Source organism: Phyllostomus discolor, chromosome 6 (genome assembly GCF_004126475.2).
Source record: "Phyllostomus discolor isolate MPI-MPIP mPhyDis1 chromosome 6, mPhyDis1.pri.v3, whole genome shotgun sequence".
NCBI lineage: Eukaryota > Metazoa > Chordata > Mammalia > Chiroptera > Phyllostomidae > Phyllostomus > Phyllostomus discolor.
Genome location: NC_040908.2, coordinates 23,096,560 through 23,124,489, shown reverse-complemented (window position 1 = coordinate 23,124,489; position 27,930 = coordinate 23,096,560). Strand labels below are relative to the sequence as shown.

General features: G+C 37.7%; 1 protein-coding gene and 1 pseudogene across 2 annotated transcripts in view; one reads left to right on the top strand and one right to left on the bottom strand.

Annotated features, from left to right (window-relative positions):
- The window catches only part of SOS1 (SOS Ras/Rac guanine nucleotide exchange factor 1), a 114,109-nt gene that overhangs the window by 9,490 nt on the left and 76,689 nt on the right, over positions 1-27,930 (top strand). For both annotated transcript variants that reach the window (XM_028515233.2, XM_028515232.2), the window contains exon 2: positions 26,385-26,510. In XM_028515233.2, coding sequence (XP_028371034.1) covers positions 26,385-26,510 — 126 coding nt within the window. The remainder of the gene's footprint in view (positions 1-26,384; positions 26,511-27,930) is intronic.
- On the bottom strand, positions 20,772-26,189 carry LOC114500858 (annotated as a pseudogene).

Below are 27,930 nucleotides of genomic sequence, written 5' to 3'. Positions count from 1 at the left end.
GCTCTTAAGGGAAAAGGCATGTCTTATTTCACCATTAAGTGTGATGTTAATTGTTAGTTTCTTTAGTGCCCTTTGTCAGATTGAGGATTTCCCCTTTCATTTTTAGTTTTCTGAGGGTTTTGGAGTTTTTTTTTTAAACCATAAATGGGTTTTAATTTTGTCAAATGATTTTTCTATGTCTGTTAAAATGATCTTAAGGTTTTTCTCCTTTATTCTGTCAATATAGTAAATTGCACCGATTCATTTTTCAATGTAAAAACAACCTTACATTTCCTGGATAAACCATAGCAGATAGAATTTTATTGAGTTCCTGCTATGTGGCAGTATTCTAGGCACTTTGCTTGGCACTTTACATACTTATCTCTATTCCACCCATTGACTTTGCAAGGTGGTTAATTTTTACTGCTGAGTTTTACAGCTGATGAAATGGATTCTGAGAGGCAAATTGCTCAAGATCTTATAAGGAGAATTAGGATTTGAACCTAAATCTGTCTAACTTTAAAGATAGCTCTTTACACTGTGTTGCTTCCTTTGAGTAGGCAGTATAGTACAGTAAAACGGTGTTCTAATTGTCTTGTACCTTAGGTTTCAGGAAAGAAGTGCTATAGGAGACAAGGCAGCTGAATGAAGAGGGCTTCGAAACCCCGTGCTTTAAGTTGAGAAGCTCAGCCCTTCTACATATTGACACTCTGCATAGGATTGCATTAGAAAAAAAGTTCTGTTCCATAAAAATGTGAGAATTTTAAAGGCAGGAGTTAATGGAAAGAGAGGTCCTAAAGGAGAGGGCTGAGAAGTAATGGCTTTGGGTGGCAGTAGGAAGCCAGAAGATGGCCCTTGTGTGCTTCTATTTGGGAGTGATGGAAGTGACATTTTAAATAAAAGTGGGAAATAGCTATGTGAGCATGAGGAGGAAGTGTGTTCCAAGGATTTGTGGTGGCTTGGTGTCCAAGAAGAACTCAGCATTTAAGGAGTCCTGTGTAGCTGGAGTCAGGACCGTGGAACTGAATCTGGTGAGCCACATTACTGCATTTTATTTTGTGAGCAGTAGGGAACCACCTAAGGGTTGGAAGCAGGGTATTGACAGTTACTTAGGAATTTTGAAGGATCACTGTCTGCTCTGTAGAGCATGGATTAAATGGCAGCAGAACTGCAGGTAAGAAGAGATTTTTGCAGTAGTTCACAGAAGGGATAATGGTAGTCTTGACTAGAGCAATAGCTGTGGGGATAGAGAAAGTGGACAGATTTTAGAATTAGAGGTAGATTAGTGATTAAATGACAGGCTAGTGAGAGAGAAAGGAGTCAAAGCTGATTCCCAGGTTTCTGGCTTAGAAGTGTAAGTGGTAATGGTGATGAGAGGGAGAATACTGAGAAAGGAGTACACTTGGAAGGGAACTAAGAAAAACTATCAGTACTCTGGGAAAGAAGGGTTGTAAGAAAATTGTGATGGGACAGATTTATTATACTTTGGGGGTAGCCAAGTATAGCAAGCATAGGAGGCATCTTTGTTGGACTGTCCTTGTTGATTACAGCAGGTATTAAACTGAAGGCTCTAAGGATGTCTTTCGAAGTACAAGTCAAATGCCATCTCCTCTGCAAAGACTTTATACTACCACTCCATCCCTAAGTAAAATGAACCTCTTCATTTCCTTAGTGCTATATACCTTAATTTTAGCATTTAATGGCAGTCTGCTCTTAAAGTTTGTATCTGTGGCTTCTCTCCTCCTCTATATTGGGAGTTAGTCAAGGGCAAGAGTAGGTTCCTTCTCACCTTTATATTCCCTATAATGCTTAACATATTTCTCATGCACAGTAGGTGCTTAGTGCATATTTGTCAAATTGCATGTGGTTCTGAGTCTGTCTCCCCAAGAGTATACTACTAATGTATGGAGTTAGGTGGGTCTTAGTCGAGATCCTCACCAGTCAAGAGGCATTGGATTGTCACCTTCAGTGTATTTTATTTCAGCAAATAGGGAAACAGATGCATATATTTTAATGACGATTCCTTTAAAATGGCTAGATTAAAAAAACCACATGCTTCAAGGGAGAAGCAGATGTCAAGATGGATCAAGCACGCAAGAAATTTAGTGGAAGCACTTGTGAGAGGAAATGAGGATGGATGTCAGGAGAACTGTCAGACCAGGGGCAAGTCTGACTCTAAGTGAAGGAAAGAGATGAGGAAGGAAGGAGCTTCAGGTGAAAGTGTCTTAGACTGCTGTTCACCAGGGCCTCAGGAAGTCCTTGAGTGAACGTTGCCTATCACAGGAGTTCCTCAAACCCAGGGCAGGTTTGCCTTAGTGTGAATGCATTCCTGCCTTAGTGTGTGTGCCTGCTATGCTGTCATTGACTGGGAGCCGCGGGTGAGAAGTGTGGCCTCCGCTCAAACACAGTGATGGATTTCAGAGTGCACCAGCTGGGGCCCTCAGTCAATTACATTCCTTGTAGTAGAGATCTGAGAGGCTCATTCTCATAGCCAGCCAGGGTGATTTCTGGTTATAAATTGCCTGATTCAGGATAATTGAATTATAGTCTTTCTCCACTTAGAGTGGGTAATTTGTTTTCCCCAAACCTCTTGTGCTTAAAAAAAATATCTTAGGATAAGTTCTAAAAGTCAAAGGTTAATTAGTGTTATTAATAGGACACAGCTCGCTTTAGTAGTTATCAAATAAAGTTTGCATTTCATATTGAAGTTTATTTCATAATTAAACCTTGGTACAAAACCACAAACAAAGCAATAAGGACAAAAGGAAACAATGCAATTGATACCCATGTTATTACTGTATGAACTAGTGAATCGGGAACACTTTAGGCTCTTCAGTAGGACCCTGGGTAGCACATCCATGTAGCCATGAAGATGACTGCTTGCTGACTTTCCTTTTTAGGCTGGGCTACCTCAGAGGCAGGCAAGAACAAATTAGTAAAAAGAACTTTCTCATAAAGTCAAATTCTGGAAGCCTTCCATTAGAGTTGAAGATTGGGGTATACATTGGAGAAAAGAAGTAATTTAAAGTTTGGGTATTTTAATTAATAGACTTTTTATAATAAACTAACTTAAATTCCAGTTATTATTTTATAGTTAGTGAAACAGTTTTCCCTTTCTATATCGACAGGTCCTATTTTCTGTTTTACTTACAACCTAAACCATATGCACATAAATTGATTTCTATGTATGGCCCATTAATGTGTAATGGATTGCCCTTCCTGATAATTACATGCAGGTATTTGTGTAAAAATTTGGGTAGGATTCTGATTTCTGTGCATGTATATTGAATCATTTTTTATTGTAAAAATATATATATTTTACATAAAATTAGCCATTTTAGCCATTTTAAGTGTATTAATTCATTGCCAATAACTGCATTCAGAGTGTTGTGCAACCATCTCAACTAAAAGTTTTTCATCATCCCAAACAGAAACTCTGTACACATTAAGCAATAACTCCCCACTTTCCCTTCCCCCAGCTCCTGGTAACCTCTAATCTACTTTCTGTCTCTGTGAATTTGCCTACTCTAAATATTAAATAAAAGTGGAATAATACAATATTTGTCATTTTGTGTCACACTTATTTCATGTAGCATAATGCCTTCAAGGTTCATTCATGTAATGTGTATCAGAATTTCATTCTTTTTTAAGGCCAACTAATATTTCACTTCGTACTCTTTGACCAACATTTCCCCTTATAGATATCCCTTCTGTTCTGTTCTTAAAGAAAATATGTGATGGAGATGATAAATGTTAGAGGATATGTGTTAATGAGATATGGGATAGATTTCCATGAATAAACTCATGTCAAGTGGAATTCAGTGAGCAGGTTAATAGTTTCTTGGAGACATCTTACACCTATTAGAAAATTCAGAGGGAGTGATAAGGAATGGACGTCTTACAGAAAAAGTATAAAGCTGCTTTCCCCACCCCCTGCTCCCCTTTTAAAAATCTCCCTGGCCATATCTGCTTACAGGGAAAGACAGTCTTGCTTTCCCCAGTCTAGATTATAGGCTACTAGATGTTCATTTTAATAATTACAGAATATTAAAATATCTTTTTCATTTAGCCCTTTACCTTAATAGGCATTTTTTCTCTTAAATTAAGTAACCTGCATTGTTTCTTTCATACGAATTTGGGTAGTCAAATAAGTAACTCCACATAAACATGTAGCTTCTCAGGCACCAACTATAAAAAGCATAGAAAATACTATTAAACAGCCCTGGCTGGCTGGCTCAGTTTGTTGGAGCATTGTTCCATACACCAAAAGGTTGTGGGTTCAAATCCTAGTCAGGGCACATGCTGGGTTGTGAGTGCAATCCCCAGTTGGGGCACATATGGGATGCAACTGATCTGTGCTTTTCTCACATTGATATTTCTCTCTCTCTCTCTCTCCCCATTCCTCTCTCTAAAATCAATACAAATATCTTTGAGTGAGGATTAAAAAATATTTTAAAATATTACTAAATACTAAAAATAGATTATGAAAGCATTGCTGACTGATTTGTGAAATTATTTCCTAATTGTCCTTGGTCAGCTCATGCCTAGACTTCTTTACAGCCTATACCCTATTCCAACCATTCTGCAATGTTTCTAAAATAATTTTTCTGCTTCACTGTTAAAACTATTAATGACTCCTCTCTATTGTCTTTGAGTGGTGACACAGCCCGATCCTATGTCAATCTCAGATTATGTGGAACTAGAATGATGTTTTTAGCCCTGGCTGGCGTAGCTCAGTGGATTGAGCATGGGCTGCTAACCAAAGTGTTGCAGGTTCGATTCCCAGTCAGGGTACATGCCTGGGTTGCAGGCCATGACCCCCAGCAACTGCACATTGATGTTTCTGTTTCTCTCTCTCCCTCTCCTTCTTTCTCCTTCCCTTCCCTCTCTAAAAATAAATAAATAAAATCTTAAAAAAAAAGAATGATTTTTTTTTAGAAGCAAGTTTTCTTTTTTTTCTTTTTTTTTTTTTTTAAGATTTTATTTATTTATTTTTAGAGAGAGAAGGAAGGGAGGGAGAGAGAGAGAGAGAAACACCAATGTGCGGTTGCTGGGGGTTACGGCCTGCAACCCAGGAATGTACCCTGGCTGGGAATCGAACCTGGGACACTTTGGTTCCCAGCCCGTGCTCAATCCACTGAGCTACGCCAGCCAGGGCGGAAGCAAGTTTTCTTATTAAGGCTTCAGATTTGGTGAGTTTTCACCTTTTAAACTTTGCGTAGCATTAGGGAACCTAGCAAAGTAATAAATGCACGTCTGCCCTGGATTCGGGATGGAGAGTTAATTCAATGTCTTAAATACAAACCTTTATAAAAATATTTTATTTATTCTTAGAGGGGAAGGGAGGGAGAAAGAGAGGGGGAGAAACACTGATGTTTGAGAGAAACATTAGTTGGTTGCCTCTTGGACATGCCACAACCAGGGGTCAGGCCCACAACTCAGGCATGTGCCCTGACTAGGAATCAAACCAGCGACCCTTTAGCTTTGCAGGATGACACACAACCAACTGAGCCACACTGATCAGGGCTTAAATACAAACTTTTGAATGTAACCTTCAAAACTTTGGTGCTTGAGAGGCACGTACTGCCTGGCAGCTAGTTTTCCCTATTAACCTAGGAAATATGCCTCATCGCAGCCCCTCCTAACTGAACCTCTCCTATCTGAGCTAAGACATTTTTTGTTTGCCTTATCTTAGTGTCTCCTTATCCAGGAATTCTTTTCAGATTAACTCAATCTATTCACCAGTCTTTGCATTGTTTCTCAAGAATCCTTAGATACTCTATGGGTCTGGGAGTTCTCTATGAGATTTAACAATTTTGTGATTCTCTATATTGATGCATCTGGTGTCTACTGGAGGGTGAAGTTGAAAATGATTATTTTGAAACAAATGGCACAAGCTTTCTGAGAGTCTTGTAAGCAGAAAATTTGAGCAGCAGTTTAAAGATTTTAAAACTGTAGTCTGTGTATTTCTGTGAAGTGCTCTAGAGGTTCTTCCTGGTAACAGAGGGGATGGATGAACTTGAGGCAGGACTCAGACACTCACTTTAATCAGGGTAGCTTCACTTTTTATGTATTATATATTGTGGTTCTATGCACATTTCTCTTGGGATCTTCCCTGTTCCCGCTAAAAGTTTTAATCACTGGACCAAAAGGTTTATGGTTTGGGGTTTCAGTGTAGAAACACAGATGATGTGTGTGGCTGACTAAATTATATGTAAATAGATTTTCTGTAGTTAACTTGATAAAGGTGGCCACCAAAATTATTAATGGTGATTGGCGGATGCTACTCCAGGGTGTTTTAGATTGGTAAATTAGTAGTTTTTAAGTTTTTGATCTCAGGACCTGTTTACACTCCTAAAAAATTATTGAGGCTCCCAAAAGAGCATTGTTTATATGGGTTATACCCATGAATTTATATTGTAAAAAATAAAACAAAAATTTAATATATTAAAAAATAATAAACATTACATGTTAACAACAATACCATTTTAATTAAAATTATTTTCCAAAACAAAAACAATTAGCTAGTGTCATTGTTTCACATTTTTGCAAATCACTTTAGTGTCTGGCTTAATAGAATAAATCTGGATTCCATCAATTTCTGCAGTCAGTCAGTTATAATATGCTGTTTTAGTTGAACTATGTGAGGAAAATCTAGCCTCATGCATGTAAATAGTTGGAAAGGGAAAAGATATATTGAACAGCTTTTTAAAATATTACGAATATTTTTCTTTGACATCAGACCTCACAAGTGGTAATTTTTATTTGCAATGTGGAATCTGAAACTCTAGCAATGAACTTTTTCCTCCCCTGAATTAAAAGTAGCAATATAATCTTGTAAAAAGTCTCTAAAGGCCTTCTCATTGGCTTTGCATCATTGCCACTCCTTTGGACTCAAAGTCCAAGCAAGTCCTTAAGTGATTTAGCCTCCTACTGTCTCTTTGATCTCATCTCCAAACTCTCTGCCAACTCTGTTCTAGTCACACTAAAGTCCTTCCTTTTGTTTCTCTAAAACAGTCTCCTGTGTTGGGCTTTTTGTGCATGTTGTTTCTTCTGAATTCTTAGCATATAAGTTACATATTGTGTTAAATTATCTTAATTTAGTAAAAACCTACTGGCAGAACACATCTCTGTTTTTTAATGTGAAAATAGGAATCCCTGAGTAGAATTGCTTATACCTGTCACTGCAATCAGAAACATCTACTTAGCACCTTTCTGTCAGACTCTGGTCCTGTCCTGTGTTTTGTGGAAGTGAAAGTGGCACTAAGTTATTTAGATTGCTAATACTTTGCTGTATGGTATGTAAATGTGACTTCTTGCTGAGAAAACACTAAAAATTGTCTTTATTGCTATAATTTACTAGGACCTACTACACAGGTGATTAGTAGTAGAAGATAACAGTAGTAGAACATAAACAGAAGCAGAAAATAATTTTTTATATGTTAGGGCAGATTTTGATTTAAATCTAGGTGATTGAAACAGTTAAGGTACTGGCCAGGAATATTCAACATTTTTCTTCAAAAGTACATTTTTATTGTCTTTTAAATTATATTTTATTGTTACTACAGTTGTCTTGATGTTTCCCCCTTTGCCTTCCTCCAGCCAGCACCCCCGAGTCCCTCAGGCAACCCCGCCACCATTGTTCATGTCCATGGGTCATTTGTGTAAGTTCTGTGGCTACTCCATTTCCTCTGCTGTACTTTACATCCACATGGCTGTTCGGTAACTACCTATTTGTACTTCTTAATGCCCTCACCTCTTCACCCGTTCCCCTATTCCCATCCCATATGGTAACCATCAAAATGCTTTCTGAATCCCTGATTCTGTTTTTCTTGTTTGCTTAGTTTTTTTTTTTTAGATTCAATTGTTGATAGATTTGTATTTATTGCCATTTTATTGTTCATTGTTTTGATCTTCTTTTTCTTAAGTAAGTCCCTTTAACATTCATATAATCATGGCTTGGTGATGATGAATTCTTTTAGTTTTTACTTGTCTGGGAAGCTCTTTATCTGCCCTTCAGTTCTAAATGATAGCTTTGCTGGGTAGAGCAATCTTGGCTGTAGGTCCTTGCTTTTCATTACTTTGAATATTTCTTGCCAATCCCTTCTAGCCTGCAAAGTTTGTTTTGAGAAATTAGATGACAGTCTTATGGGAATTCCCCTGTAGGTAACTACCTTTTTTCTCTTGATGTTTTTAAGATTCTTTCTTTATCTTTAACTTTTGGCATTTTAATTATGATATGTCTTAGCATTGGCCTCTTTGCATCCATCTTGTTTAGGACTCTGTGCTTCCTGGACTTGCATATCTATTTCCTTCACCAAATTAGGAAAATTTTCTTTCATTATTTTTTCAAATAGATTTCAGTTTATTGCTCTTTCTCTTCTCCTTCTGACACCCCTATAATGTGCATGTTGGACCTCTTGAAGTTATCCCAGAGACTACTTATGCTATCTTCTTTCTTTTTTCTTTTTCTAAAGATTGTGTTTATTTATTTTTAGAGAGATTTGAAGAGAGGAAGAGAAACATCAGTGTATGAGAAGTACATCAACTGGTTGCCTCTTACATGCCCCCAACTGGGGACCTGGCCAGCAATCCAGGCATGAGCCCTGACTGGGAATAGAAGGGCACCCTTTGATTTTCAGGCTAGTGTTCAATCCACTCATCCACACCACCCAGAGCTATCCTCTTTCTTTTGGATTCTTTTTTCTTCTTCCTGTTCTGATTGGTTGTTTTTTGCTTCCTTATGTTCTAAGTCATGTATTTGATTCTTGGCTTCATCCACTCTACTGTTGTTTCCCTGTAAATTGTTCTTTATTTCAATTAGTGTAGCCTTTGTTTCTGACTGGATCTGTTTTATGCTGCTAAGGACCTCACTGCATTCCTTGAGCAACCTTATAACCAGTGTTTTTAACTGTGCATTTGATACATTGCTTATCTCCATTTTGTTTAGCTCTTTTTCTGGAGTTTTGATCTGTTCTTTCATTTGGGCCATGTTTCTTTGTCTCCTCATTTTGGCAGCCTCCCTGTGTTTGTTTCTGTGTATTAGGTAGAGCTGCTTTGATTCTGTGTCTTGGTAGTGTGACCTAATGTAGTGAGTGTCCTTACTACATACAGTAACTGTCCTGTAGGGACCAGTGGCACAGCCTCCCCCCCCATCATCCAAGGTGTGGGTACTCGAGGTGTGCTTTCTGTATAGGCTGAGACACCTTCTTCTTGTAATTGAATCTTGGTTGCTGTTGACAGATCAATGGGAAGGATTTACCGAGGCCAGTTAGCTACAAGGATTGGCTGTGACCACCTACCACCAACCTCTGCCTTCCATGGAGATTGGCTGTGCAGGGACAGGATGGCGGTATTTCAAGGTGGTCTGTAGTTATCCACTAGGTATGTTGGCCCTGGGATTTCCTGAGTGGTTCAGGACAAGGTCAACCCATCCTCTGTTTTGCCCAGGGCCACCCTTCCTGAGCTGCAAAGCAATCTGAGATGGCTGCTACTTGTGGTGGGCCTGGAGATACCCAGGTGAACTAAACTGTGAATCTTGGCTAGCTGCTGCTAGTGTTGAGCCTGGGGCTCACTGAAAGCAGCTCTTGTTTGTTTAGTAGGATTTAGAAAGTCATGAAGCATGAGCCAAGACCAGCCATTCATGTGGAAAAGCAGCTTGGGTGGACTCTTAAGTTACATGGGGCTGAGTCTCTGGGAATCTCCAAGGTGGGTCAGCGTTAGCCAAGTTGATGGAGTCTCAGATATGGCACCAGTTTGCCGGTTCTGTTGGGGGAGGGTTTGAAAAACAGACAATGGCCTCTGCTCTCCTTGATGCCAGGCACTTCACTGCCACCTGTATACCACTGGTGCCTTTCAAGCATGCTAGAGCTCAGGTGGGGTGAGTTTGAGTAGGTGAGTCCATGTGGCTTCTTTAAGAGGAACTGCTTGGGGCTACAGAAGTTTCTTCCACTGACTCAGTCTCCACTGATTTTTTTGCTTCCAGAAGTTGTGAGGACTTATCTTCTTGGTACTGGAACCCTGGGCTTGGGGGCTGGTTTGGGGCTGGGGCTCCTGGCTCCTGAGATTTCCCTCCTGAATTTTTAATAACCACATGTGGGTGAGGAGCCTCCCCCCCGCCCCACCCTGCTGTTCTGCGCCTGTGCCTTTCCTAACAGTCTGGATGGATGTGGTTTCTTTAATTCTGTGGTTGTCAGAATTCTGTTCAACCCAATTTCTGATGTTTCTGAGTGATGGTTGTTCTATATTTTAGTTGTAATTTTGATGTGGTTGTGGGAAGAGGCGAGCCATGTCTACCTATGTCTCCATCTTGACCCATGTACTTAATATTCTTCACTTAAAAGGTATTTTAGGTTTTTAGTAAGTTACTAAAGATTTTTAGGAAGTTACATTTTCAGATGATATTTGATATTTCACTGAATATAGGATGGGACAAAAGTAGATTTACAATTGTTTGTGTGGAGGGTAATACAATAATAATAGAAGAATGAATGTTCACATACAACTATAAACCTACTTTTGCCTATCCTATACATCAATTTATTGAGTGGTAGGTGAAGGATACAGAATTTAAAAAGATGTGTCTCTTGCTCCTAAGGAGGTTACAGAATTGTTAAGGTATTATTTCATATGATTAGGAGCCCCAATTTAAAAAAGCAAAGTTTTACAAAGTCTTTAGGAAAAGGCCTATATGTGTTAACAGATTAAAGGTGGACCTTAGGCTTTTTTCATCTTTGGTATATGTTAAGAGTTTGATGGACACAGAAATATTTAATATAATACTATTGTTACTTATTTTATTTATTGCTCAGTATTTCATATTTGGCCATTAGGGGCTCTTTCAACTTGCCTCCTTTTGAAAACTACTTTTTGAGTCAACTTTGTGTGTTCACTTCTTCCCTATTTTGAGGAATGCCTAACTAATATAGGATCAGTATTTTGTGAAAAGTGGGATCTTCTGACCAGCCACCTATATCAGAATCACCTAGGTGTTTAGTTTAAAAAAGAAAACAAAAAAATCCCACTCTTAATATCACTAATGATTAGGGAAATGCAAATTAGTATTATAATGAGATACTACTTCACACCCATCACGATGACTTTATAAAAAAAATAAGGAAATAGCAAGTGTTCATAGGATGTGTAGAAATTGGAACCTTGCGCATTACTGGTGGGAATGTAAACTGGTACCACTGCTGGGGAGCCAGTATGGGGTTCCTCAAAAAAACTAATATAAGATTACCATATGTTCCAGTAATTCTCAGTATATACCCAAAAGAATTGAAAGCAGGGACTTGAACAGATATTTGTATACTAACATTCATAGCAGCAGTGTTCACAATAGTAAAAAGGGAGAAACAACCGAATACCCACCGCTGGATGAATGGATAAACAAAAATCAATTAATGTAACCTATCACATCAACAGGCAAAAGAAGAATCACATGGTCATATTAATAAATGCAAAATATATATATTTGATAAAATCCAACCCTCCTTCATGTTAAAAACTCAGTAAACTAGGAGTAGAGGAAAACTTCCTCAACTTGATAAAGATTATGTATAATCCTCAGCTACCATCATAGTTAAAGGTGAGAAAGTCAAAGCATTCCCTCTAGATTAGGAACATGGTACGGATGTGCCCTCTTACCACTGCTTTTGAACATTGCACTGGAAGTTCTAGGTAATGCAGTAAAACAAGAAAAGGAGATAAACAAGATTGGGAGAGAAGAAATAAAACTGACATTGTTTGCAGATGATGTGATTGTCTTTGTAGAAAATTAAAAAGAATGGATCAATAAACTGCATCTAATAAGAAATTACGGCACGGTTGCAAGATATAAGGATAAAATACAAAAGTCAGTCACCTTCTTATGTATCAGCAATGAACAAGGGGAATTTGAAATTATAAACAATACTTTTCACATAGTATGCTCAAATTGTAATAGTTAGGTATAAATCTAACAAAATATATGTAAGATCTTCATGAGGAAAACTATAAAACTGTGATGAAAGAAATCAAAGAACTAAATAAATGAAGAGATATTCCATGTTAATAGACCAGAAGACCCAATACTGTCAAGATATTGGTTCTTCTCAACTTGATTTATACATTCAGCATAATCTAAATCAAAACCCCAGCAAGTTATTTTGTGGATATTGACAAAGTGGACTGAAAAGTTGTACGGAGAGGCAAAAGACCCAGAATATATAACACAATCACGAAGGAGAAGAATAAAGTTGGAGGACTAACACTTCCTGTTTTTAAGAGTTACTGTAAACCTGCAGTAATCAGAACAGTGTGGTATTAGTGAAAGAATAGACAAGATCAGTGGAACAGAATAGGCCTACATAAATATAGTCAACTGATTTTTGATAGAGGAACGAAGACAACACAGTGGAGTACAGAGTGTTCCTTCCATAAACAATGCTGGGACAACTGGGCATCCACATATAAAAAAAGAAATTATCCAAACCACAGACCTTACCCCCTTATCAAAAATTAACTCAAAAGGAATCACAGATCAAAACATAAATTTAAAAATTCCTAGAAGATAACATAGAAGAAAATCTAGGTGATTTTGGCAGTGCCTTTTTAGATCTTATTCTTGACCCATTCATTGATTAATAGCATGGTATTCAATCTCCATGAGTTTGTTTTTGAGTTTTTTCCTTGAAGTTGGTTTCTAGTTTCAGTCCCTTGTGGTCAGAGAAAATGCTTGATATGATTTCAATTTTCTTGAATTTATTGAGGCTTGTTTTGTGTCCTATCACATGGTCTATCTTTGAAAATGCGCTTTTGAAAATAATGTGTATTTTGCTTCTTTGGGATGAAAGGCTCTATATATATCAGTTAAGTCCATTTCATCTAGGACATTGTTCAATGCCACAATATCTTTGTTGGAATTTTGGTTGAAAGATCTATCCATTTTTGATAGTGGGTTGTTGAAATCCCCTACTGTAATTGTGTTGCTGTCAATATCTTTCTTGAAGTCCTTCAAGATTTTCTTTATGTATTTGGGTGCTCCTATGTTGTGTGCATATATATATATTTACAATGTTTATGTCTTCTTGATGGATTCTTCCCTTGAATATTATGAAGTGACCTCCTTCTGGGTCTCTCTTTATGGCCCTTTTCTTGAAGTCTATTTTGTCTGATGTGAGTATTGATACCCCCCCCTTTTTTTTTTCCTGTCTAGTTGCTTGGAATATTTGTTTCCAGCTCTTCACTTTCAGTCTGTGTAGGTCTTTTGTTCTGAGGTGGGTCTCTTGTAGGCAGCATATGTGTGGGGTCATGATTTCTTATGCATTTGGCTATTCTATGTCTTTTGATTGGAGCATTTAATCCATTTACATTTAAGGTTATTATTGATAGGTACTTATTTATTGCCATTTTTTGTACCTGTGTTCCTCTCTCTCTCACTCTTTTTTTCCCTTTTCTTAAAGCAGACCCTTTAGCATCTCTTGCAGAACTCATTTGGAGGAAGTGTATTCTTTTAGACTTCTTTTGTCTGAGAAGCTTCTTATTTGGCCTTCCATTTTAATTGAGAGTCTTTCTGGATAGACTAGTCTTGGTTGCAGGCCCTTGGTTTTCATTACTTGGAATATTCCTTGCCTTTCCCTTCTGACTTGAAGTGTTTCCATTCAGAAGTCAGCTGCCAGTCTTATCCAGGCTCCCTTGTATGTTACATCCTGCTTTTCCCTTGCTGCCTTTAAGATTCTCTCTTTGTCTTGGAATTTTGCCATTTTAATTGTGATGTGTCTTGAAGTGGGCCTCTTTGGGTTCCTCTTGATTGGGACTCTCTGTGTTTCCTGGATTTGGGTGACTTTTCTCTCATCATATTAGGGAAGTTTTCCATCATTACTTTTTCAAACAGGTTTTCTGTCCCTTGCTCTTCTTCTTCTGCTTCTGGTATCCCTAGTATGTGGATATTATTACGTTTCATGTTGTCCTGCATTTCTCTTAACCCCTCTTTGTTTTTTCTGAGTCTCTTTTCTTTTTCTTGCTCTATCTGGGTGTTTTTTTCTACCTTGTCCTCCAGCTTACTGATTTGATCCTCTGCTTCATCCAGCCTGTTTGTAATTCCTTCTAGTGTATTTTTTATTTCCAAGATCTTATTGTTCATTTCTTCTTGGTTTTTGTTTATAGTTTCTGTTTCCTTTTTCATACTGTTGTAGTTCTCACTCAGTTCTTTGTAGTTGTCTGTGAGTTCCTTGAGCATCTTTATACCTATTAGTTTGAACTCTATATCTGATAGTTTGCTTATTTCCTTTTCATTTTGCTCTTTTAGGGGGGAGTCTTCCATTCCTTTTGATTGCATGTTCTTTTTTTGTCTCCCCATTTTAGGTGACTCTCTTTGTTTCTGCACTTCCTGATGTTTCACTTTGTTAGCTCTTTGTATAATGAACTTCTATGGTAGGAATTCTATGGGGTTCAGGGGTATAGTCTCTTTGATCTCCTTGTTTAGATGCTGTAGGTTTGCCCTGTCTTCTGTTTGTGCGGGCTCTCTTGTTGTACTTGGGTTTTTACCTTTTGGTGATTCCTTTGTTGGTGGTTTTCTCCTCCAGCGGTTATACTGATGTTTGCAGCTCCTAACTACTCTTGTATGTGATCAGTGGCAGGGGGTAGGCAAAATGGATTAAGACAGCGGGAGAGTATTCTATGGAATTTAATGTATCAACAAGTAGAGAAGAGATAGGAGATTCTTAGAATAAGTATAGCATTAACCATGATATTTCACCCAACTAATCACTTTTTATAAAAGGTGAAAGAGAGATAAGATTCTTGTTAGAGGGGAGGAGGATTGTGAGCTGAATCCAGAAAACAGAGCACTTGTGCAAGGTTAGATGATGAGATATAGTGAGAGTAAAGGATAGAATGTAGGCATAGTGTGTGAGAGAATAGAGTTAACCAGAACAATGATAAAGCTTAGGAATAAAGTGAAGTGGGCTAAGATCAGGGAGGGTTGCTGTGTAGTATTTACAATTGTATGGAACAACAATTATTTACAGTAGTACTAGAACAACAATAATATGACAAGAAATATAAGATTTGGATAACCAGAATAGAAAGTACACAATCAAGAGTAGTGTGTTATAGCCCTGGCTGGTGTAGCTCAGTGGATTGAGCACGGGCTGGGAACCAAAGTGTCCCAGGTTCGATTCCCAGCCAGGGTACATTCCTGGGTTGCAGGCCATAACCCCCAGCAACCGCACATTGATGTCTCTCTCTCTCTATCTCTCTCCCTTCCCTCCCTAAAAGTAAATAAATAAAATCTTTAAATAAATCTGTTTTAAGAACCAAAAAAAAAAAAAGAGTAGCGTGTTATTAGAACATGAGTGAAGTGAAAGAAGGAAAATTAAAATTCAATGAAGAGGAAATAAGGAAAACCAGTCAAACAATGCAATTAAACAGAGAAATAAAATGAAGAAAACTAAACAGAAAGAAAAGAAATAAAAAATACTAATGAAAGAAGTAAAATAATGAAAAAATAATAATACAAATAAACAATAAAATGCCAGTTCTATGAGATAGCAAAGTGAAATTTGTCTCAGTTTCTCAGTTTTGGGGGTTAGCCTTGTGGACCCTTTGGATCTGCCTCTGTACTTTCATAACTCCACGTCTTATTGTCTCACTTGGGGAGAAGAAAAAAAGAGAGGAAAGAAAAATAAATAAATCTCCTGCTGACTTTAAATGCATTTAGCTAATTCTGCTGGTCTTCCTGGATGCCACGGGAAAAGGGGGCCTGGGCTTCACCTTCCTCCCTTCCTATGGTTTTGCAAAGGTGGGGGCCAGATCTGGGCTGCAATATTCAGTTGCCCAGCCTCCAGCCCAGGTCTTCCGTGAGCTGCCAGGCCCCCACTGTCCATTTGCACCAGGCCTATGCCTTTAATTCACCAGTTGCGCCGAGGTCCGTGCGGTGTACCTCCTCCTTGCTCTTTTCAAGCCCACCATGGCTGGAGCCTACTGCCAGGCAAGTAGCACTGGTCAGCCTCTGGGCGGGCAGTGTGAGTCAAGTTCCAGCAAGCAGCTCAAATCAGTCTTGGCAAGTAGTGCTGTGAACAGCCAGAATCAGCTGCAGGGTGAGTGTCGCAAGGCAGCCTCCAGGCGAGTGGCCTCACTCAGCTGCCAGGCTAGTGACCGAAGTCTAGAGCAGGCAAACAGCTGGAATCAGCCTCAGGGCCAGCAGGGTGGATCAGCTGCCCTGCAAACTGGCCCAGTCAAATGTCAGCATGGTCCTCGAATTTACAGTCCATCTGATAAAGAGAATCTTAAAAGCAGCAAGAGAAAAGCAGAGAGTTACTGACAAAGGAGTTCCCATAAGAGTGTCAGCTGATTTCTCAAAAGAAACTTTGCAGGCTAGTAGAGATTGGCAAGAAGTATTCAAAGTGAGGAAAAGCAAGGACCTACAACCTAGATCACTCTATCCAGCAAAGCTGTATATCCAACCTATGGTTGCCTTCAAAGGACCAAAATAATTTTAGGACTATATAAATGTAATTACTCCTTAATTGTTAAGGAGTTGAAATTACATTTGGCAATTTGAAGGTAACTGCAAGGCTGATGTGGTCCCTGGTGAAAATGAGTTTGACACCCCTGTTTTAGAGCTTCTCTTTAAAGAATGTGTGGCACAGTTGAGCCCAGGAGTCAGTAAACAACTTTTTTTTCCCCCAGGGACATCTACCCATGTTCTAGCATAGTAGAAAAGTATACAGGACAGTCACTTGTAAACATTCCTGTGTGCACCTATACCCCTTGTAGCCTTATGGTCTACCACCATGGAATTGGTGGGGTAAGGACATTCAAAGCATTAAAATGTCTAATTTCTGCTGGATAGTATGAAAGTCTGGGCAGGGGAGGATATTTTTTGGTTTCTTGTGCCATTTTTTATACTGATTTAATATCTAATCACCACTTGCTATTTTGATGAGAGTCATTCTATAATACAAATTATTACAAATAAAATTCTATATTTATTTGCCCATATATTAAACCCATTGTTTGCTAATTTCATGTCTCAAAGATATCTCAAGAATAATAAAGGCAAGAACTAAAGTCTAACCTCCTTGTTCCCCTTCCTGCTTACTAAAAAATCTGTTCTTCTTACAGTTTTCCCCATCTTAGTAAACATATCTGCCTCTGGTGCATCTGGCCAATGATCTGGGCCCTACCCAACCTTCTTATTTTATCCTCTCCATGTCTGTGTGTGCTGTTCCCTTTACCTAGAATATTATTCCTCTCATTTTACCAACCCACTTTTCACCTAAGTTCTACCCACCCATCAGGTTTCTGCTTCAGTCTCCTTTCCAGAACTACTAGGTTAACGTGGGCCCCCTTTTTTAGCATCACTGCATCCTCTAATAAGAACAGCAGCATAGCTACAGCTAACGTTAAATGGACATTGACTGTGTACTGGTACATAATATTATCAAAGGATTAGTTAATTTGCTCAGGGTTACACCCTGGTAATTGAAAGTACTGAGATTTGAATTTAGACAATTTAGATCACATTTAACCTCTTTATTACTCTGCTTCTTATTATGTAGTGATTCCTGTGATGATGTCATGTTCCCTGCTATACTTCTAACCGTCTGATAGGGCAGGGACTCTGTCTGTTTTATATTCTTAACATCTAGCACAGTGTCTGTTGGACACGTGCATGTGCACATGTGTCATATTTGGCGTATAGTGTCTTTTACTCAGAAAGTATGGAAATAGATAACATTTTTAAGTGTAATGCACAGGTGACATTGACTCTCTTACCTTCTAGAAATAAAAGTATAAATAATGCAGGAATCTATTCAGTTCATTCAGTACATCAGTTTAGTGTTAGTGATCACACATCAAGGAGCCTGATCTATGGAGAAGCTTGAATTTGAACTTTTATGCCTTTCACTAGACTCTCTAATCTAATGCTTAGAGGTTATAAGTAATCAAGTGGTGAACCTGACTAGAAAGATACCCAGGTCACAAACTGCCACTTTTTGGAACTCTTTGGAAAACTGCCAAAGAATAGACAGTAGACACACATGAATAATTATTTCTACTGCAGCCTTAAAAATGCCTCTTAGAATGGGATTGAAACTTAAAATAAGATGGATAAGAACACGGGGGAGGGGGAAAGGGAGCTTTATAAAGCACTCCTACCTGTGTTGGGTTATCATTGATAAAGGATTTGTGCCACATTTGGAAGATCCTTGAGTATGAAGATTAAGAAAATGCTTGAAGAAGAACTAAAAAAATGGAGATTTTTTTTTCTTGAGCTAGTTCTTTGTTTTATTGGTGGGAACTCTGTTATCACAGAAAGTAATAAAAACTTGTTTGGGAAGGTCATATGTATTGTTTTTTAGAGCAAAACAAATGAAAGATGATATGAACTTGGCACTTGATACATATTTGTAATTTGATGTGTGTGGTTACTTTCTGTGGGAAAGGACTTCGAAATATTGTCTTTCCCATGGCTAATGTACACATAGCAAAAAAAAGGAATCATGAAACATTTTATTTAAATGAAAATGAAATGAAATGAAATGAAATGAAAAATTTAATTAAATTTTTATTTTATTTTATATATACACAGGTACATAAAATGTTACCAAAGTGTATAAATATGATACAGTTATTTTTAGTACAGGCTTTTGGGGGGATGGGGAAAGGGTGGTTGGTTAGTTCTCCCCCATTTTTCTTTCCTTCCATCCACACCCCTCCCCTGCCAGGACCTTCTAACCCATGTTAATATTCTAGGTTATATTATTCCATATTTCTCTCCATGTTGCCATGTTGATGTACAAATGTATATGTCTATAATGCATTATAAACAAATGCATGTGTGTGTTGATCATTCCCTGTACTTCAATTTTTTTTTATATCTTACTCAAGAATACCTTGTGGAAATTTATCAAATGGCATAGCTCAAATTTATTATTTTTTAAAATATTCTTTTTAAAAAAATATTTTATTTATTTATTTTTAGAGAGGGAAGGGAGGGAGAAAGAGAGAGAGAAACATCAATGTGCAGTTGCTGGGGGCCATGGCCTGCAACCCAGGCATGTGCCCTGACTGGGAATCGAACCTGTGACACTTTGGTTCGCAGCCCACACTCAATCCACTGAGCTACGCCAGCCAGGGCAAAATTTATTATTTTTAATGGCTACAAAGTTGTGTTTGCCAGGGCTGCCATAACAAAGAACCACACACTGGGCAGCTTAAACAACAGAAATTTATTTATTACAATTACGGAGACTAGAAGGCCAAGAATGAGGTGTTGGCAGGGTTGATTTCTTCTGAGCCCTCTCTCCTTGTCTTATGGATGGCTGTCTTCTCCCTGTGTCTCCCCATGGTCTTCCTTCTGTGTATATGTGTTCCAAATTACCTCTTGAAAGGCTACTAAGGACCTCATTTTAACTTAATAACTTCTTTAATGACACTGTCTCCAAATATAATCACATTCTGAAGTACTAGGAATTAGGACTTCAACATGAAATTTTAGGGGCTATAATTCACTCCATAATAAAAATATTCCATCATTTATTCAGACATTCCCTTACTAATGGCCAGTTACATTATTTCTAGTTTTTATTTTTGCCACTATGAACAGTGGTACAATAAAATCTTGGTATTTATATCTTTTTATTTCTATAGGATAATTTCCAAAAATGTGTCTGCTAGACCATAAAGTATAATTATTTTTAATTTTAATAGTGGTTGCTGGACTACTTTTTTAAAAGTCTGTTATCAGTTCCTTGGATGGGTGGCTCAGTTGGTTGGAGCATTGTCCAGTACACTGAAAGTTTGTGGGTTCAATCCCTGGTCAGGGCACATACCTAGGTTGCAGGTTTGATCACCTGCAAGGGCATGTACCAGAGGCGACAGATGGATGTTTCTCACATGGATGTTTCTGTTTCTCCCCCCAACCCTCTCTTCTTCCCTCCCCCATTTTCCCTCTCTCTCTGAAAAGTCAATAAACATACCCTCAGGTGAGGATATTTTTAAAAATGAGTTACCATTTCCATTAGAAATGTAATAGAATAACCTTTTCCTAGCATTGCTGTCAACAATAGGTGTTATTGATTTTTTTTAGTTTTTGCTAGTCTAATATGGATAAGATATCTTATTGATCATTTAATTTGCATTTCTCATAACTGTTACATTTGAGGATCTTTTCATATGTTTATATTGGGAACTTCTTAAATGTCAAGATTCAAAGAGATTGTAAAAAGTTATTTTAAGAAGAGAAACTTCAGTTATTATTATCTAGGTATGTTGCCAATTTCCAATTAATAAATGGATTGAGTTTCAAAAGTTGGTTTGTGAATTGCTTGGGATTTAAAATACCACCTCCTAGAGAAATGGTATTATAAACAGTAATTAGATTCTCAACCCACCCTACAAAGCATGTTTAACTCAATGATATAGCTAATGCTATATGGAACCTAGCCACATGACTCATTCATTCATTTTGTAAGTACTCCATGAACAGAACTCTTCTTCCTCTGAATTATCCTACTGTGGTTAGTGGCTATGTCTTCAGGAGAAGGGTGCAAGGTAGCAGGCAAGGATGGGAATGAACGGATGACATGGCTGTTATAATGAAGTATAGATAGGGTATATATCTGGCTCCACTGGGGGAAAAATGATATTTCTGGATTTACCACTAGTTATGTATTTACACAAGACGTTCACTAATTGTGTGTAAGTAGAGTGTTTTTAATTCATAGAAAAGCTTAGCTATAAGATGACTGCATGTACTGTAGTTACATCTGTAGTTTCCCTTTTATTTTTCCCCCATAATACAAAAAGAAATTTATTTACAGTTGAAAAGCAAGGAAAACCTTGCGTTCTGAATCTGTGATACTTCCAGGGTCTCGTGATCAAACAGGGCAACTGCAAACAGGCGTCAGCCCAGATTACGTTACTTAAGAGAGTCACTTGGAGCGAGGGCAGGCCTGCAATGGCAGAGACGTGGCGGGCTGCTTCAGTCTTGCTCTGGACTACATCTCCCCACACTGGGAGCTTGCCACAGGCAGCTTCCACTTACTGTTGAGTCCTGTGGGGACATTCTCAGTCTTCCTCATCACTAGAAGTCCCTCAATGATTTTTCCAAACACTACGTGCTTCCCATCCAGCCAATTACTCTTAGAGCAGGTGATGAAGAACTGGCAGCTATTTGTACTGGGACCACTGTTTGCCATGGAAGGCAGGCCTGGAGCTGAGTGCCTGCTTTTAAAATTTTCATCTGCAGATGGCCCCCAATAAATACTGGCAAATCCAGTACCATCTCTGTTAACAAAATCTCCACCCTGAATCATGAAGTCCTGACCCTGTGGAAAGTGTTCCCTTTGTATCCTCTCAGAACCCAGTGTTTTCTGAATTCTCCAGTACAGAACTACCTAAAGTTCTTGGCCCATCTTAGGCACCGTGTCTGCAAAGAGCTCCATCTTCATCCGGCAAACTTACTGCAGACAAACTTCCTGTGATGACCAATGCTGACATTAAAGGACACCACAGGTTGACAGGGCTTGAATTTGCCACTGCCGTGACTCCAACCTAGAAGCAGAAGTTGGAAACATGGGGTTCCTCCCTCATACCTAATATTTGTGTCTCATTTCAGTAGATTGAGGTTCAAAAAATAAGATTCTCTTTTTAAAAATAAAGTCAAGTGGCCGAAGCCCTCTTTTTATTAAAATAGAAGCTAAGTGAAAGCCAGAACTTTGTATATCTGGTTTACTGTTGGATCTCTGTACGCAATAGACCTTCAATAAATATTTAGTGAATGAGTCCCAGTGGAGGGGAATTCTCCCCCCATCTTTTCATGTTCTTATTCCCCTCTGCCATTGGTAAGTATCAGAAAAGGGACTTACTTAGACTACGTATCAGTCAAGGTTTTACTATGAATGGTTCATAGCAAACCATCCTTGTAGGAGATTCTTCAGTGTACAGATCTGATTATATCAATGTCTTGTTTAAAACTCTTCAATTATTTTGTGCTTTCCTGATCACTTTCCATCTTCTTAGCATGACTTACAAGCCTGCCCTTTCCAGCCTTAGCTTTCCTTACAGGTACTCTTCAGTGCAACTCTTACAGTTTCCCCAGCACGTCATTTTGTCTTAGCCTCTATGTCTTTTTTATATGCTAGCTTTGTTAGTAAAAACTCTGCTTCCTTATCTGCTGCCTGATGTACCTTATTTATCCTTTACACCCCAGTTCAAGTATGTTTTACTTGTGAAGGCTTCTGATACTCCTCACACACCACCAGCAAGGCTACTCTTTTTTGGTCCTTTTGTCATCACTGTACCTTAAGTATTAACTTCATTTTAGCCTCATCCCATTGTGTGAAGTCATTGTTTACATTCTAGCTCCTCTGTGAGCTGAAATCTTTAAGGGCAGATGCCATGTCCTCATTCATTTTTGTGTCCCCAGCAAATAAGAAGACCTCGGGTATGGGAGGTGGGGGGAAATTGTCATATACATGTACCTAAAGCTAATTAATAGGCCTGAGGAAGTGAGAAAATATTTTAGTCCATTTTATTTATGGAAAATATTTAAGTTCTCTAACTTGTTTTATTTTTGTCTTTAAATATGTTTTTTTAATAAGGGATTTCTGCTTTGATTTTAAAATAAACCTCAACCCTGGCTGGTGTGGCTCAGTGGATTGACTGCCAGCCTGCAAACTAAAATAAACCGCAGAATGAGGAGAAATAAGCAACTAAAACACTGAACATTGACTAAACAGTCATAACACCGAGAAAGAGATTTAATAATCGGTGTCTTTATTATTTACCATTGTAAAGATTTTGAAAATACCAGTTTTATTTCACCTTCTCCTGTTATATTTATAAGTAAAAGTAGCAGATCTGGGCTCAAGCTATGACAAAATACAATCTAGAAGCCTTTCTAATTCTTTAGAGAGCCATTAGCTAGAAAGGGCTATTAAAGATTCATCAGAATTCAACATAGTGTCTTCTGGCAGTTTACCCAAGGGGTTCCTGAATACACTTAGTGGACTCATATATCAAACAGCTAGGAATTGATTTAGACCTAATCCCTTTGCTTTTTCAGATTCCATAAAATCTGGCAATAATCGCCAACAAAGTTGCTTCTAAATCTGTTAGAAATTACTAGAGACAAAATGAACTGGCAAAATAGAAGCAGACAGTCCTTAGGGAAGGTTTAAAATTCAAAGGGTAACATCTTTAGTTGAATATGATTATTATCTCTTAAAAGAATTACTGTCATGACCATATGGAATTCTGATTCATGGCCATCATTAATTCTTTAGTGAAATTTTTGCATTTATTTTACTTAAATTAATTGAAGTAATTGTATTTCAAGTACGTGTTTTCTATGTCAATAAATGTAAGTATAAAATATAAGATTTCTGAAAAATGTTAATAAAGGAAAACTCACATCTAGTTTAAACCCTACTCTGAATGCTTATTTTAATTGTGCAAGTGCACACCACACCCGCATCCACTCACGGACCTTTTGGTGTATGGGATGTCATTTCAACAAACCGAGCTACCTGGTCAGGGCTATTCTGCATAATCTTGAATAATATGGATTATTTGGTCTATTAAATATCTTTGGGCACCATTTAGGTGGAATGGAACACTAGCTGTAACAGTGTCATAGAAGAGAAAGTGTTTTTTATCCTATCTGTATAGGAAGTGTAATACTACTTCTGTCTGTTCATTAAAGAAATCTTTTAAGAGGATCTTCCTTGAAAGATGAAAAGCAAAGTTTGTGTATTTCAGGAATTGGTGTTATGCTTGTCTTTAAACATTTACCATTGCCCATTTTTTTCAGTCAGATGTCTTGAAGTATTGTTTTGTTTTTAAGGAAGTAAAAGAATTTATTAGTTTCTTGTCTAAATGAAATTTTTGATCCTAATTTGACAGATTTAAGATATGATAAAGGTTAATATCCAGAAACTTAGAACAGTTGGCATCATGCATTATTTACCTAATAGGTTTATTTGGCTATTAATAACCATCAGTGAATAAAACTATTTGAATTTAAATTTCTAAAATTTTATGTCATACATGGTGTCAGACTTACTTGAATTGTATATGCCTGAATCATAAACTCTATCAAGTGTTTGTTTGTTTTTTTAAACCTTTGCATTTTACCACTGTGGTTATATACAGTTCATCTGATTTTACATACCAGAGCAGAGTATTAAGTCCATGTGAGCAGGGACTATTTTTGATTCATCTCTATACAGACATACCTCAGAGCTATTGTGGGTTTAGTTCAAGGCCACCACAATAAAGCGAATGTCACAATAAAGTGAGTCACAGGAATTTTTTGGTTTTCGAGTGCACATAAAAGTTATATTTATACTGTACTGTGGTCTATTAACTGTAATACATTATATCTAAAATATCAATGTATATACCTTAACAAAAGTACTCTATTGCTAAAAAATGCTACCATATATCATCGGAGCCTTCAGTGAATTGTAATCTTTTTGCCGATGGATGGTCTTGTCTCCATGTAGATGGTTGCTGACTAATGAGGATGGCAGTTACTGAAAGTTGAGCTGGCTGTGGCACTTTCTTAAAATAAGACAACAGTGAAGTTTGCTGCATTGATTGGCTCTTTCATGAATGATTCCTCTGTAGCATGTGATGCTATCTGTTAGCATTTTACCCCAGTATAACTTTCAAAACTGGAGTCAATTCTATTAAACCCTGCCACTGCTTTATGGACTAAGTTTATTGTAATATTCTAAATCCTTTGTTGTCATTTAACAGTCTTCACTGCATCTTCACCAGGAGTAGATTCCTTCTCAAGAAACTGCTTTCTTTGCTCATCCATAAAAAGCAACTCCTTATCCATTAAAGTTTTATCATGAGATTGCATCAGTTCAGTCACATGTCCAGGCTCCACTTCTAATTCTAGTTCTCTTGCTATTTCTACCACATCTCTAGTTACTTCCTCACTGAAGTCTTTAACCTCTCAAAGTGATCCATGACAGTTGGAATCAACTTCTTCTAAAGTCCTGTAAATGTTGAGAGTTTGACCTGTTTCCATGAATCATGAATGTTTGGAATGGTATCTAGAATGGTGAATCCTTTTTAGAAAGTATTCCATTTACTTTGCCCAGATCTATCAGAGGGATCACTACCTATGGCAGCAATGGCCTTACGAAATGTTTTTCTTAAATAGTAAGACTTAAAAGTTGCCCTGGCTGATGTGGCTCAGTTGGTTGGAGTGTTGTCCCATAACCAGAAGGTTGTGAGCTTGACCCAGGTCAGGACCCAGTTTGAGGGTTTGATTCCTGAGCGAGGTGCATGCAGGAGGTAACTGATCAATATTGTTCTCTCTCTCTCTCACTCTCTCTCTCTACCTCTCTCCCTACCTCTCTTCCTTCCTCTTTCTCTAAAAGCAAGAAACAAAACCTTGAGGGAGGATTAAAAAGTTCACTGTGTGGTACACTGTTTATAAAAATGTCCTCACACACGGAGGCTCACCCCCCTCCAGCTAATGAGGTGTAGTAGGACGGGCCGCACCACGTGTGCTCGGCTGGTGAGCACTGTGCGCTTCCACCCTGTGAGTGTTCTGCCTCCCTTTAGAGAGACGAGCATATTTTGAAACACATTTTTTGTCTCCTGGAACTGATTTCCAGTCATTTTTATTAAAAGGAGGGAAAATTTTGACCCGTAGGGATGCAATTAAAGAATATCATACTGGTTATTAAAATATAAGTTTTACAGAGGCCAGTGGCCTAAGGTGCCTCCAGAGAAATGGTCAGAAAAAATGAAGGTAAAGATTATTATGTATTTACGAATGAGTGACCACCATAGTATTTCCCTAAGGCATAGACAGTCAGAGATTGTCAAAAGTACCCATTCTGTGTGCTTTGGTACAGGGCAGCTTAGTGTTCAGCAAACATTAACAAGCTTGTGTTATGTGCCCTGCGCAGTGCTAGACACTGGACTTACACTGGTGAGTAGGATAAGACATAATCCTTCTTGGACTTTATCATTTAGTAGGAAAGGTAAAGGGACAGAGGTAGGAGTTCAGTTTTGCCCAAGCAGTATTTCCATCAACCACTGGTTCTTGGCAAAAGCTACATAAACTACATCTTTTATTCCCAGCTCAGCCTCTCCCTCCCTGTCTATATTCCCACACTTCAGTGTAACTATGATTTAAGAAAAAAAAATATCAAAATCATGCAATTAGGTACCTGAACCTCCAAGAACATGTTAATAAGCATGTGTGGTGAATGTGGCTGAGAGAAGAGTTGAGAACTCCTGACTTCTGGGTCATAACAATGAAATTTGTGTTTGTAAACCATACTGTGTTCTTGAATACAAACCCATGCTTTAAAAAAATTACTTGTTTTGTTTAATTCGATGAAACAAACCTGCATTATAATTACTTTGCTCTTTGTTTATAGGTCCAGGGGCAAGTTCATCCTACTCTTGAGTCGAGTGATGATGCTCTTCAGTATGTTGAAGAATTAATTTTGCAGTTATTAAATATGCTATGCCAAGCTCAGCCCCGAAGTGTTTCAGATGTAGAGGTATGATGAATTTGCCTTATATTTATTTTTTATATACATCTAATCTGTGTGCCTATTGTAATATTAATAAAGAGGACAGCACTTGGTCTTCAGTTCATACATATCTTTATATATTTAAAAATTGAAAACTGGATTCATTTTAACTTTGTATTGAGTGTATGATAACTTGCTTGTGTTATAGCTGTCAAATCATTCTATGTTTTGTTTGTAATCTAAAATGAATTTTTGTTAGCCTCTAAACATTACTTCTTGATGCTAGAATTATATATATATAAAAGATATTATATAGAATTATATGTAGTATATGTTATATATTATAGATGTATATAATGTGTATAAATATATATATTATTTGTCGTGTACATAACATAAATTACATATATAACATAATTTATATATGTATATAATATATACTTATATACATATATAATGTCTATAACATATATACATATATATTATTTATAATTTATATTCTATTAGAATTATATATGTGTATAATCTCCATATCTTTGGAGAATAGAATATGTTTAGGTATTTCTTTTGTTTTGTAAAGGCAGCTATCCTTTCAAGAACATCTCAGTTAATTTCTTGATCTTCAGGTATTATATGTATTTTAGATACTGAATGGACCCCTTTCTACCAGTTGAAGGGAGGAAGGAAGTTCCGTAATCTCTTTCGAAGATGACATGGTCCCTGTCTCTTTAGGGATCACAGTTTAGTGGAGATAGAGATAGGTAAATGGGCGATAACATAATGTGATACACTATGAGTAAATGGGCTGTGGCAACTTTTAAAGGGGGCAACTAATCACATGGACTTTGGCACTTAGGGTTACCATCTCAGAAGCAGAGGCATCTAAATTGAGTTCTGAAGGCGTCAAAGGTATGAGAGGAGAAGTGATATGGTTTGCAGTCCTGAAAATGGGAGCTAGAGCTGGAAACATAAAAGTAGTTTTATGGCAGTGATGAAGGATCATTTGACTTTAATGCCCTCAAATGTATAGTGCTGCAAATGTTTGGGTTTCTGTGACATTTCTTTTGCAGTACTCAAGTGTGGACACACACACACACACAAAATAGTAGGATTGACTGGTATTTCACCATGGACCTACAATGAAAAAAGAGTAGGGCAAAGGAATTGTGGAAATTAGTAATAGCAGTGCTTTATAGTCCTTTTCAGGACATAACCCACACAGACTGTAATAATGATTTTAAGGCACATAGTGACTGGAGAGGAGATGAGTTTTTCTACCCCAGGCCCTGCTCTGTTCTCCTGAAGGTTGAGGCACATTCAATGAGAAACTGCTGAAAAGAACATCAGAGAATCTATTTGGGTAGGAAAAAAGTGAAATGCAGTAATAGCTGGCGTTTGAGTGCTAGCTGTAGTATCATGCACTGATCTAAACACTTGTATGTTTTAT